This window comes from Schistosoma mansoni, chromosome W (assembly GCF_000237925.1).
Source record: "Schistosoma mansoni strain Puerto Rico chromosome W, complete genome".
NCBI classification, from domain to species: domain Eukaryota; kingdom Metazoa; phylum Platyhelminthes; class Trematoda; order Strigeidida; family Schistosomatidae; genus Schistosoma; species Schistosoma mansoni.
Window position 1 is genome coordinate 40364019 of NC_031502.1, and position 14395 is coordinate 40378413.

General features: G+C 31.7%; 1 protein-coding gene across 1 annotated transcript in view; it reads left to right on the top strand.

Moving 5' to 3' along the window:
- The window catches only part of Smp_135350 (putative kinectin (Kinesin receptor) (CG-1 antigen)), a gene marked incomplete at both ends in the record, with an annotated part of 20056 nt that extends 6082 nt beyond the window's left edge, over positions 1–13974 (top strand). Inside the window, 8 exons of the mRNA XM_018789686.1 lie at positions 2164–2369; positions 3423–3534; positions 3882–4025; positions 5912–6005; positions 7597–8120; positions 10780–10944; positions 12354–12648; positions 13778–13974. Of these exons, the coding sequence (XP_018655104.1) occupies positions 2164–2369; positions 3423–3534; positions 3882–4025; positions 5912–6005; positions 7597–8120; positions 10780–10944; positions 12354–12648; positions 13778–13974 (1737 nt within the window). The remainder of the gene's footprint in view (positions 1–2163; positions 2370–3422; positions 3535–3881; positions 4026–5911; positions 6006–7596; positions 8121–10779; positions 10945–12353; positions 12649–13777) is intronic.
- Positions 13975–14395: the final 421 nt, after the last annotated feature.

Here is a 14395-nt window from a genome sequence, read left to right on the forward strand (position 1 = left end):
TATATATATATATATATATATATATATATACTGCTCTGACTAATTTAATCACTTGGTAAATTATTGTAAGCTACCCATATTTACGGAAATTCATTATAACTTTGCTTCGAATAATAGAAGATGAAAATACCATTTTTAGACGGGAGACAGGTAGAAATCATAAATAGCATGCTAAGAATTACGCGTGTGTAGAGTGTACAAGCAATTTTTATATGACAAAAATAGAAATTTGATGAAAAGACATCCCAACGAGATAACAGTTATAAAGTTGGCTAAAGCAACCAGATTTATCCATTTTTAGCCTAACTAGAGTTTTTTTCTTGATAAGTAAATACAATCTGAATATTTTAGCAACCACTGAAGATATCTCATTTCCTGTTAATGTTCAATAGATCGATGGAATCTTACTGTGTTAATTCATTGAAAACGGTATTTGTCTCACCTATATTAGTAGGACCAAAGAATTAGATTAATCTGCAAGAGAATTGAGCCAAGTGAAACAGGATCAAAATAATTTTATCTCAAAAATTTACATAAAACAAATTTATTTGCTTTTAAGAAAGTGACTACCGTCAGATAATAAAAGTAATACTCACTTTACTCTATATCATATATTTCATTAAAGAAAACAACTCTCAACATAGAATATACAATACTGGAACCAAATCCCCGTTTCATATGCGTTTAATTAAAGAATATCACGATTCTATTGCATAAAAAACTCTACAGTGTGATATGTTGCCTATCATATACACCTGTCAATGTTTACGACTAGTCTTCCACCAATTCTGATACTTCTTTCATTTATTGATAATTAGATTCGTGTTAAATTGTAATATCCTGTATAAACGCGTAAATACACGTGGCTAACGGATATAATTAGTAACTTAAAATAAATGTAAGACAATTTGAGATAATTTGGATTATCCTGTTGCACATATATTTGACTGATATTTGATCAGTCTTAGTTGGAATATGAACATCCTTTGCAGATTACCTAGTTAATGTCATTAAGACATTAGCTGTTATAGAATAAATGGGACCTGCCTAGCAGTAGAATCCAGAAGGCGCTTTTGGTTTTGTCCGGGACTGTTCAGCTGGATTTACCTGGGCTCCAGAACTGATGTCCACTTCGAGACTCGAATCCAATACTATTTACCTCCATTTAGCAACTCAGTTCAGATAGCCGCCCACCTGCGCGATGGAGTGAATTCTAATTGATATATATTATTCGTTCGAATCTTCCCATTGGTGTTTAAGACTTTAATCGATCAGTTTCTTCAGAGATATATGCATCCTGTTCGGATAGTCTCGATATAGACAATAAGTCACGAGGGGTTTTAAGTAGAGATGAATGGTAGCTAGTGATGGAATCCAGACCAACCACAGCTAAACATATGTTAGTCAAAAACATCGACAACGAGACAATCCGAACCACTTCAGATTGAACTAAATTTCATACTCATTACACAAGTGAGTGGCTATTTGGACTCAGTATCTAAATGGAGGCAAATAGTATTGGGTTCGAGTCTCAAAAAGGACATCAGTTCCGAAGTGCAGATACATCCAGCTGAATAGTCCCAGACAAAGCCAAATGCGCTTTCTGAATTCTACTGCTAGCTACACTCTATATATTTTATAACAAAATATAAGACAGAAAAGCTCATAGCAAGGAATGGAAATGTAGTGACTCATTATTTTCAGAATACAGTTGTTTCTTTGGTACTTCATGGAATAAAATCTACTATCGTTTATCAAGTTCATTAGAACTAATCTTTACATCACAGAACTTGAGAATGAGAAACTGAATCTCCTTCAATAACCACTAATCTCCATAAATTTGTAAGTATATCTTGTTGATAAACCCCGACAATCATAAAACCTAGATATACTCCCTATTAAAGATAATCTTTCACCATCTGACACCATTATACATATGGCTTTCTCATTTTTATTCACTTAAATTAATGACCACACTCCATACTATATAAGTGAGACTTCAGGTTACACTGAGATCTCAACACTATAATATCAGAAGTTGTTTAGTGACTGATTAATTCTGTCTATTTCACATAAAATACAATTAAATATAACTTCAACTTCAATAGTTATCTTTTTTGTTCTTACTACTAACCAGTAATACTTTACATTTCTTTATAACAGAAAATAAATTTACTTGAGGCCAAAAATGCAGATTTAACTTCACAATTAACATTATTACAAAATATGTCACAAGCAAAAGAAATTATCATTAAAGATCTACGTAATCAAATAGATGGATTACAAAATAATAAACAGTTAATTGAAGAAAGAAATAAACAAACTGCATTCAAACTTCAAATGGAAAGTACACAAATGAAAGCTTTATTGTAAGTGAAAATAAATAAGGTAAATAATTGCATGGATACTGACATAGCATTATTTTGAGTTCATAAGTGATTAAGAATGGCAATAAATAAAAGATATAGTTAAGCTAAAATCGCAAACAAGAAGCGTTTCTTTAGCTGACAAAGTTCCTTTCACTTTTATGGAGAATGTAAATAAAAAGTAAAGTAAGATACCAGTTAGGTCTTACTTTGAGTCATATCTTATAAATTCCAAAGCCATTACGTTGCAGCACCTCGAAGACCTTGGCCATGAGGTCATAATGGACCAAAAGAAGCCAGAGCCACAAGGTCACAGAATAATTACTTTTCTCTTTTGTCGACCCAGTTCTAATGTCGGCAAATAATGAGGTATGAGGAAACCTATGAGATAACATTCTTTGGTGTTTCAAGATGGAGACATCAAGTGAATTGCTACGCTATTACCAAAAACGGACTGCCAGACATAATTATCGTTAACACATTGTTACTACCGAATATGAGAGATCATTTGAGACCGACAACTATAGAACTCTGAGAGTCGTCGAATATTTTCAGCTCTAAAAAAGCCAGTTCTTTAGAATACAGTGGATGTGCTCTTAGCGACCCTTATATACTCAACGTTTTACAGCTACATTGACTTCTCGACAGCACCAAAGATGGCTCATATTAGCATCAATTTCACGAGTTTTTACCGTACTCAAACACCATCATCGGCATTTACATAACTACCTGAAGTATCAGATGCAACTAGTATTCACTCTCAATCTAGATTAAATAGATAGGTAGAACAGTTTAAGGAACAGTTTGACTGACTTTCAGCTAGCCTTCAATTGTAGTCTAATCCCAAATAACCTGAATAGTGAATCGATACAATTTCCCAACTGTAAATGAAGTTGAAAAGGCTATAGATAGTTCAGAACGAGGGAGAGAAGCAGGACCTTATGGCTTATCAACCAAAAGTAAATAAATCTGTTATCAGGAAATACTGATTAACATGACAACCTCAAATGTCAGAAACGTTTTATTATTCTTATTTCACTATTTTTTCTACTCCAGAACGTCACTTTCTGCATCTTTATCAACAATTGATAAACCATGTCAACCAACTGAAATAGGTGTCAAAGAATCTATAGAGAGAATTTTAGATCAAATTGTTCAAATGCGTGAGGTAAGCTGATAGTTTATTCGTAGATAAATGAATTAAGCTCAGTATTATATGAATTTCACATGGTTGGTTCATATAACTGTTGTAGTATACCAGTAACAATCTTGAAGAAATAACATTGAGTAAAATGTTATTTAATTTGATAAACAGAATCAATTTCGTGAAACTTTCAGTTATAGTTTACCATGACTTGTATTTCCAATATTAAATATCTAAGGAAAACAATAAACAATCTTCAACAATGGAATTATTTCTTTCTCATAATCACTTAATATTTATTTTATTTATTTAAGGCTGGAAATAATTTTCAAAGTAAAGTACTTGAGCTTCAAAATCAATTTGAAGCACAGCATAAAGCTGGTTTAGCAATGAATACAGAATTGAAACAGGCAAGAGAACGAGTACAACAAGCTGAAACTGATTGTGCACGAATGGAAACTGAGTTATCAGGTCTTCATCTTCTATACAAGCAAGATCAGGAATTAAAAGAGAAAGTTAGTAAAATACGTGGAATAATTATTTGTTAAATAGTTTCGATGTTAAAATTATGTTTACAGTAAATAACCTCGTTTGTAAGGTAAACAAGTATTAAGATTATTCTTCTCATAACATCAGAATTAAGCACTTTTTTAAGCTGCATCAGAGACATCAGCATTGGAGCTGTATTAGCATGATGAACGAAAACTTGGGTGGCGAGAACAAGGTAATTGTTTAATGCATTATCACAAAGTGACATATTTAAATGTGGAAATCATAAATTAAATACATCACTTGCACATCCTCTGCATACTCCATTATTCCTCTAATTCCGTTGTCATTGTGATTGCTCTCCAATTCCTTCCCGCTCTCTTGATTTTAAACTTCTGCTACCAAGTATTTCACTTCCGATTAATGTTACATACTACTTTAATCTGTCAGCATAGGGAGCGCACAACACAATAATACTTCTTACCCGTATACTTCATTTAAACCATTTCTAATCACTTATAGTCAAACAGAGGGTCCTAATTACTATCCGATAACACGCTCTGATCAGTGTTTACAACTGTCTAACCAAATAAATTGTAATCCATTATCCTTTTAAACAATACCCTGTTAAGCGGTTAACTTTCAGTCTGGCTACTCCGAAACAAAAAAAATACCTTTAATTACTTTTTGCCTAACTGAATAGTCAGACTAAATGATATTTTCTAATAGAGAAATATCAAGGAACTATCATAAACAACAATAGAATTGCTAATAATTAAAATTGGTCTTTATGATAATCATGAAGTTCATAAAAGTCAACTTAAGTAATTAATAAATACAATGATTAAAGGTGGTACATAGTCACTTAAAATCCAACAATATGTAAAATAAACTGATATATTATTACTTTCTGTCATGATCATTTGATTGATCTAACTTGAACCTTTCAGAGAACTAAGTAGTACAATTATTGACAGTTAACTGATGACTGAATATTGTATCAACAACGTTTTGAGCTCCCTTCTAAATCCTGGTTTAAAATTAATGAATAAAACGAATAACTGTTTACATAGTAGGATAGTAGATTGTTAGGTATCGTGGGAGTTAACTTTTTTTGGTTTGTGAAATCTAACATTTTATTCGCTTCTAATAATAATTTTAATGATGGGTTATTTTTTAACTATCTAGGTGCGTTGAATTTTTTCAAGTAAGTATTTCGAAAAAGAAACGAAATCGATTCATAGGAATTGGCAATAGTGAATATTGTGTTTTCCTAAACCAAGAATTGCCATCACTCATCGACTACTGTCCTGACCAATGTCTGTAGATGCAGACTATCCGATCGGTTTGGCGAAATAACCATGATATGATGTGACACGTAATTGTTCATAATGGCGCAGGTGCACTAACTGTTTATGCTGCTGTCAGTCTTGAATTTCAATATTATTTCATACATAACTTTCCCCGTATTCTTTTCGAACCATATTCCTCAGATTTAATATTTCTTATTAAAACTGCTACAACATGATTTTGATCTTTTTGTTATTTTCATCTCATCATATTAATGTAGTATGACAACTTGGACCAACTAACATCTACAGCAGACTCCATTTTGATCTGAATTTTATTTCATTTCCATCAGTGAACTCTGTTCTGTAGTTCTTTTGATTAAAATCAAGATGATTTACTTTATAAGAAAAATACTAGTTGTTTAAGAAGGTGACTGTATAAAATAACTTGTCGTTGGCGAATGGAGGAAACATTCATGAAATAATCTTTTGTTTCGGCTGCATTCTACATTCCAAAAGTATTGAAACGTTCATTTTTTATATGTTTACTAAAATGCATTCATGGCATCTCTTACTGCAATCATAGTTTAATAATAATGATAAATGTATTTACCATCACTTAGATAAAATCGTTGTTGATTCAATTGTGTGATTACTTGGGTATACAAATCGATCACCAAGAGGCTAAACCAACTGAAATGATTTCAGGTTGTCTAGGTAAGACATTTTTCTTTAGTTTATTTTGTGCCACTATTTATTATTGTTATTTAATAATAATACAAAGAAATTTTAGTAAGACAAGTTAGATTTCACTGAAATGTTTGCATTTGTGGTGACTTTTTATTAAAAACTGGCTCATAACAACTAAAATTATCCTAATATCTGGGATACAGACTAATTTTATTCAAATTCACTGTGAAGTCAATAGTCACAAAACCAAGATCTCAGTTTATCTGGACAAATATACAGTTCTGTTCAATATGTATACGACCGTTTTTTCTCAGTATATTTATTTGTAGTTAATAGAAATGTTAAAACACTTAAAGTATCATTGTATAATTTACTATTTGCTGAGAATTAGGTGTAACGAATAATTTCTACAAGTGTGCTATCAGTACAGTGGCAAAACTATCTATAAAAATAAACAATTTAAAGATATTACGGTAACACTGATGGTTTCCATGTCATACTAAGTGTACTTGATATCAAAACATACTTGTTCAAGCTCTTTACCTAGAAACATGTACTTGTGCTTTGATACCAAGTTACGCTGTAGTGATATTACGTATGTCTAATCAACTAGTTTAAGGAATTAGGATTATCCGACACGAAACTTTAAAACACTCCCTATTAAATAGTTAAATTTTGATAGTTAAGGCTGTTTGAGTTTACAAAGTTTTCAAGTCACAAGTTTTACTTTAAGTTAATTAGATAGATGTATCATCAGTCAAGTTCTAGCTTCAATAAGTAAACTTACTAATCAATTAAAAATGAATTTAAGAAATGGAACCATTTAATGTTGAGTTACATACTTAATGAAACACTTTCCCCTGAATATATTTGATATTATAATCAAATAGGGGTTTTGTGGATAGCATAGTAATTTAATAGTTGAATTCATGAGTCAATTGAAGCTAGACAACCATAGAAAACCTGGAAGCACGGGTCTGTTGTGAGATAGTAGCTTATTGATGACAATGGTGGACAGTGGCGCAATTTTGTGAATTGGTTAAAGTTAGATATTAACACCGTTGGATGTTAACTCAGTGGTCTAGAGGTTAAGCGCTCACGCGTGAGACTGACAATTCCTGGGTTCAAATCTCGCGAGGCGGAATCGTGGATGCGCACTGCTGAGGAGTCCCATACTAGGACGAAACGACCAGTCAGTGCTTCCAGACTTTCCATGGTGGTCTAGCATCAATTTGCTCATGATTTCAACTATATAAAATTACTAAAATCTCCACAAAACCCCCTTCTGATGATTAAATTAATTGTTAAGTTGATTGCTTTCAGTTTAATGAGTGACATTTTCTAAATATTTATACCACTTAAAATATCATTTGTATATCTACTTCCATTATAAACTTGATTTACCGTCACCTAGAAATCGAAGTATTATTCATTACTTATTATGTTATTGACCTGTTGTTTATGAAATATTAAGGAATTCTGTTAAAAGTTTCATCAGCTGACTGATACATAAATAAAGTTTATCATTTATTCAAATCCTAATCTATCAATGTTTGTATCATATAGTACATACTTTTTTCCCGAATCATTTTTCTTGCCCAACTCATTTAATTTACAGATCGTATCGAGCATCTATTAAATAGAGGTTGCTTACCATGGGTATGCGTTCAGTCAAGTGAGATTCGTGATCATCATCATTTTAAAAATCATGAACCATTAGTTCCTCATGAACAATTTGTTCGGACTTGTGATAATTCAAATAAATGTTTGCATGATCTAGAATGTCATCAATCGCATTTACCATGCCATTTACATATGGCTAAGGAGATGCCAGAAAATGATTGTAATCATAAACAGATTGAACATTTAACAGATCAAATTATAAAGAACCAAGGTCAGTTATCATTAAAAGACTGGCGATCAATCAAAAAATTGTGTAACTTATGTAATGAGAAATTAGTAAAATGTTTTTCTGATCAGCTAAGTGATTTATTTGAACAAATTACAGAAATCCATAAGGCAAATGTACAAAATCCAAAGTGTAATGACCAAATTTTAGCTAAATTACAAGAAGAACTTGAAAGTAAACAGATAGAATTGAATGATTTGAAAAATAACTTCGAATTACAAATTGCAGATAGAGTAAGTTGTTAAATTTAGGACAATCATAAATTTTAACAATATCTTTTGTGAAGTACATTATATATTGTAAATCTGGTAAGTCTAATATGTTGTGTGAATGTGGTCTATGTCCACAAATTAAGTATTTAAGTATTGATATGCATATACACCTAGCTTTTTATGTTTTATACTGTAATCTAACCAAACATTCAGTCACATAATCGATATCACCTTCATTCACTTCATTTTGAACATCTGGACAGTTTCACTATCTATCATATAAACAAGGTAAACCAAAGCCAACTGAATAAAGGTGTACTTCATAAATGCGTTACATTCATCTCTCAAGTGTGGTCAAGATAATCCCTAGAGCTAAGATCATTTGATACGAGCCATAATATCAGTGACATTTATTGATACAACTTCTAATCTCTCGTACATTGCTGCCGGACTACTTAAAAATGCTAGACAAATTTTAATCTATACTATTCAGTCTTGTTATCATAGATGGCCTGATAAATTATCTAAACTTCATGCCAATTTCCCGTTTTATAAAATTGAGTACAGTTAAAAAAAAACTGTAACAGAATGATATAAACTCACATATTCCAGGTACTCTCGTCAATTGCTTACAATCTAGAAACAACAGTACTTTTAATTTAAAACCATTGTAAATAATTTTTATCGTAACGATAGAGATTATTAGGAAAATAATAAATCTGGAAGAGATGTTCTGATAGTTAAATATTCCATTAATCCTGATCCCTTCATAATTTTAAATAAAGCCAAAAGAACAATATTTTCAGAATAAAGTTGACACGTTATATTTCAAGGCTTCTCATCAGTTGCAAACGAGCTAAATTTTTATTACATATCATTACCAGTAAAGATTAGTACGAAACGACATTAAAAAACACAGGAGGAAACAACATATTTAACATAACAGTTAAGATTTATTGGTATTTATATGTTGAAGATGAAATGATAAAAAAGAAAGGGTGAAGTTATAAATGATAATAAAGAGACAATGAATCAAAACAGGCTGCCACCAAATGACTAACAATCAAGGCCTTTGTTTGATACAAAATTAAAGTTAATGTCATTTTGTCATACTTCAAAATAAACTTCTTTGTGTATCCACCATTTATATCACTTTTTTTATATATTTATTGTAATCAATGTGAAACTTCTAGAAGAGAACGTTTCGAAAAGCATGGAGAGAAGTTTCTAGAAAATAAGCGATGCCGAAGTAACTCAATAACGTTAAAAACTGTATAGATTGACAAAGTAAAATAAGAGCTCATTAAAGACGCAAGACTGCAGAAAAAGAATTTGTAATTCGGAGCATGAAGTGTTACGAAACCAATCGTTGTAAGCTGGAGTCATCAGAGTGATGCGAGACTAATAGGTGTATCGTAATCAATTACTGAATTTGGTCTTAATCTTCTAATAAAGATGCTTTGTCAAAATGTGACAGATTTGAAGTTGTTTGGGCACTGGTTATTTTGAGAAATCCTGAAATGAAAACACCGTGCCCACTGACAAATAGATGAATGTTGATTGCACTGCTGAAAACATGTTGACCTTTTTTGTCTCAGTTAGTGTGGAATGTCCTCAAAGTTGTGAGAATGAATAAGTTCGTAATAGAGTATTATTTTCAGAAGGTATGACACCAGTAAATCTATAAGTTACTTTGCTCGCATTTATTAGAATAAAGAGCAGTATGTAAATAACTTGTGAACTCTAGTGCTATTTATAATGTCAGTTGATTCACGTCAGCTGACTGGATTCAACTCTCTCAATGAAAGACAGAGATTAAAAGTCTTTACTGAGATGCACTAAGCCACTTAATTATAGACTAGTTAACTTGTTGTCCAAAACAGCTACATTTAGAAAATTGGACCAATACTTAGTAATCTAGTGTATAAACTAAAACAAACTTGATCACCGCTCACATTAAAATTACTTCGTCAAAACTAGATGCATAGTAAAGTTCCATACAAAACTTAAAGTATATGATTGGGTACGCTTTGAAAGCAACATTATTAACAGGACTGAAATTTAAAAAAAACCGACATCACAGAATACATAAGTTAAAGCATACATATCACTCGATCCTATTGCTACTTTGAATTCGCTTGTATGTAAAATTGATATTTCATACACTTCGTTGTATTGACTGTGTTATAATTGTTTTGCTAATAGACGACCCAGCTACTCCTATTGCTTGATACTCTTATACAATTATACTCGACAAGACCCCAAAAATCAGAACACGCTGAACAGGAACGAAATTGTATTCAAAATAACAAGGGTAGGTGAACAGCAATCAATCGTTAGAAAAACGTTAATATATTTATAGTATATGCATAAAAAGCTTCTACATGTTTCTCCAATAATCTGCCAGAGCTGATTGGTTTAGAATTAGCCAATCAGCGTGCGCCGTCACGATCATGCACAGAACGTGCCTTATTTCGTTTATTCCCCGCTAACAGACTGATAATGTGTTTTTACAGGTCCACATTTATCATTGGCTTGAAAATAAGCTGTTTGAACTAATTTCCTCTATAAAGATTTTATAACACTACATTTTTCGTATTTAAAAAAAAATAATAAAATTCATCTATTTTTAATAATTTTTAAAAAAAAATTGAAACTATTTCCTGAAATTAAAAATTAGGATAAACAAATTGAAAAATTGAATACATCTTTGAAACTTCAATTGCAAAAAATGGAAAAACTTCAAAAATCAATTGAACAGCAACATTCAAAATCACAATCTAAGCATGAAGCATTTAAAATGGCAAAAAGTTTATTAGTTGATGTACATGATAAAAAGAAAAAAGTAAGTTTAAATTCTACTATTGTAACAAGATAATTTGTTAGAGTGAATAAGAAATTTTCTAGCTGTAAGTAGTATATCAATATTTAATCTTGTTTTCAATTTATTAATTCATTCATGGAATAAAATAAGACTCAAAAAAGAGGTTTTTATTTCAGTAGAGGTTAAGCGTTCGCGCGCGAGACTGAAGCATCTAGGTCCGCGTCCCGCGGAGGGATCATAGGTGCAAACTGGTGAGGAGTCCCGTACTAGGACGAAACAGCCGTCCAGTGCTTCTAGGTTTTCCATGATGGTCTGGCTTATATTGACCCATGGATTCAACCAATAACATTTAATTGTTAACAAAAGCATTGTAATACACGAGTATATTTGTCTAAAATTCAACTCCGCAAATTCAACGAATAATAATTGATTAGATAAGACTTGGGAAATTAATAATATTGAATGTAATACTTAGTAAGTAAGAATGAAATTTTGACTGAGAATGAGTCGAAAATCATGAAAATGGCATAAAGAAATATGAAACTGTCGAGTGATTTTAACATTGATCCTAATCATACATGTGGTAAATTACCAAAACAGAAGAATATACTACATAAATAGTACTACCTAAACTTAATCTAACTCGGTAATTTATCTACTCTGAAGAAGTGGCTTAGAACTAAGTCACAAATATATTTTTTCTACTGATTGAGATATAACGAAAAATATATTTATTATTATCTCAATACCCAATTTTTTCGAAACTATCTAGTCCAACCTTCGCATTGATATCTATAAATAATATTCTAGTTTTAGTGGTGGTGGTGACTTTACCTACCATTTTCCTTGCAAAGCAGAAGTAACCGAACTGCTTTTAAGAGTAACAAGATCTCATTGATGCCTTTCTTATGAAATATAAAAGAATATGTTATGCCAAAAAGCTGTACTTACGAAACCTTTAAATCACTAGGATATTTCATTGATTTGTAGTAGCGTCTTACTCTTGAGTGTGAGCACAGCAAAAGAAATGAACCACTTTCTCAGTAAACAAGTGATATTACTCTTTATAGGCCACTATTATTTGGTCACAGGACTTATTTCTTAATGATAACAGACAAAAAACAAGTGACTTAATACTGTAATACACTTTATTCAATACTGAAACTTTTAGCAGTCAATAATAAACCCTAAATTTAATATGGGGCTACTTAAAGCAATATTCTGTTAACATTACGTTGCTTAATATCCAGTGGTTAGTTAGTATACAAATCTAGTCCCACAACGTTCCGGTCATACTGGATATCATCGGAAATCCCGAAATTAAGTAGAAGAGATTCAAATCCAGTCTCCTTGACGCCATGAAGTTTGAGTATCCCTACAAACATTGCCAAGTATTAGCATAACACTAGTTATTGTTTTATTTTTAAAAGCTTGGGACATTTCGGGATCTTATCGGAAAAATGTTGGATGTGGATACACGGTTTTCCCCAAATCCTGATATGATGATATTTCAACGACTTCAACAACTGATAGACTTTGCAGTTTCCAGCCGTTTAACATCAATTCAACCTGATATAACAACTTCATTTAGTAACACCCATAACAATACATTTTATCCTTTTGTAAATTCTTCGAAACCAACTATGAGTCAAATCCCCATTAAACAGTTAGGTTCCACGTACACAAACAACTTAGCTCTACCGCTATGGGATCAACATCGTGAAGGTAAGGAAAGGTGTTTATGAACTCTGTAATGAACAATAAGCAGTCACATAAATCGCGAACGGCGAGTCGTACATACTAATCTTAGTTACTGTTCTTTTATGATATCTAAATCAGTACTAAACTTTGTTAGCCATCTTATCAAATAGGTAAAGTGTGGACACTTTTAATGGCTTAAAAAATAAGACATAGAATAACATTAAATTTTCACCAAGCAGTAATGTGGTCACAGTTATCCCTAAATTAAAACCACTAATATGAAAGCCAACTTTCACAACTTAACTCAATAAATCAGGATTCATGGCTATATTATACATCTTCGAAGGTATTAATTTTTAAATTCAACCACACTCCTAGTCCACACGAAAAATAAGCTAATGCAGATGGATACTGCCTCAGACAACAAATACGATCACCCCCTAAAACATCTTCAGTCGACCACTGATAAAGTAGAAACTGAGACATATGTGCATAGGTTCAACTAGCCACAGAACATTATCTCACTACATTGGAGAAATATCAAAAGACAGCGCCTTGTCTGTGACCATAAAGAATCATTACTAAACGAAAATATGATTATCCACTAAAACTTTTAGTCAATCCGAAATGGCGACAAAAAACGGTTGGATTATTTAATAGAAAGAATAAACAAGACTATTGGTAATATGAAGTAGTCAAATCTCTGACTAACAACTACAAATATTTATTTCTAATGTCACCATTAACAAGGGTTTTCTGGAAAGTATGTGCATTTTGATGAACATTCATCACCACACCAGGCAAACGCTGTGTAATTTGGAAATAAGTATCTCACTCCTCTTAGTTACTGCTTAATAATGCTAGAATTTCAGTAAACTTTAGTTAATGCAAGAAACTTATTATTATTTACTAATTCTATTATCCAAATGCAATTGAATTTTTTATAAAAAATGATGCCTGTTGACGTATGTACTTCAATTTTAAAGAATAACCAGCTTTTTCGAAATCTTCATGAGTACTACGGTGTTTTCATTACGAATAATTTGTATTTCTTTAACTATATACATCTCGTTCAGATCAAATTCATTACTTTCCAGTAAATCCAATTAGTTAAATGGATTATCACTTTACTTGATTTTCATGTTTGTTTTAGGCCACTTGGACTTACAGTCGAAACACCAAGGGAAAATTAGACCTACATCAGATGAAATGACTCAAGTTGAGAGTGAGAAAAAACAAATACATCGACAAAGTGTGCAAGAAAGTAAATCAAAAGCCTCTATCAAATCCACATCTAATGTGCCGAAGAAATCAGAACCCCGCATCCAAAAGGATGACCGTCAATACTAGGAAAATATTCACATCACAATGCTACCTCAGGAAGTAGGCATTTTATTTAAAATACCTCGAAAATACTTATGATACAAACAATAGATTATTGCACAAAATCCAAACCTTTTAACTTAAAGTAAGAATTGCGAGATCTCATGTTTAATGCCAACTAGACATAACAAGCCTATAAACAAACAGTAAAACGAAAAATGTCACTTTCGTTAACCGCTGTGGTCAAAACATTGATATTATTGAAGGTGGAAGATAAATTTATTTTTTTATAAATATATTTAAACCATTGCCTGAATGTGATGAGACATAGTAGGCATTATTGAGATTAAGAGTTACTTTTCCTACAGTAAAAGTAAATCAGTAGATGAACTTGCAAACCAAAACGATGTGGCTGCTGCATTATGATCAAATCATCGTATTTTGCAAA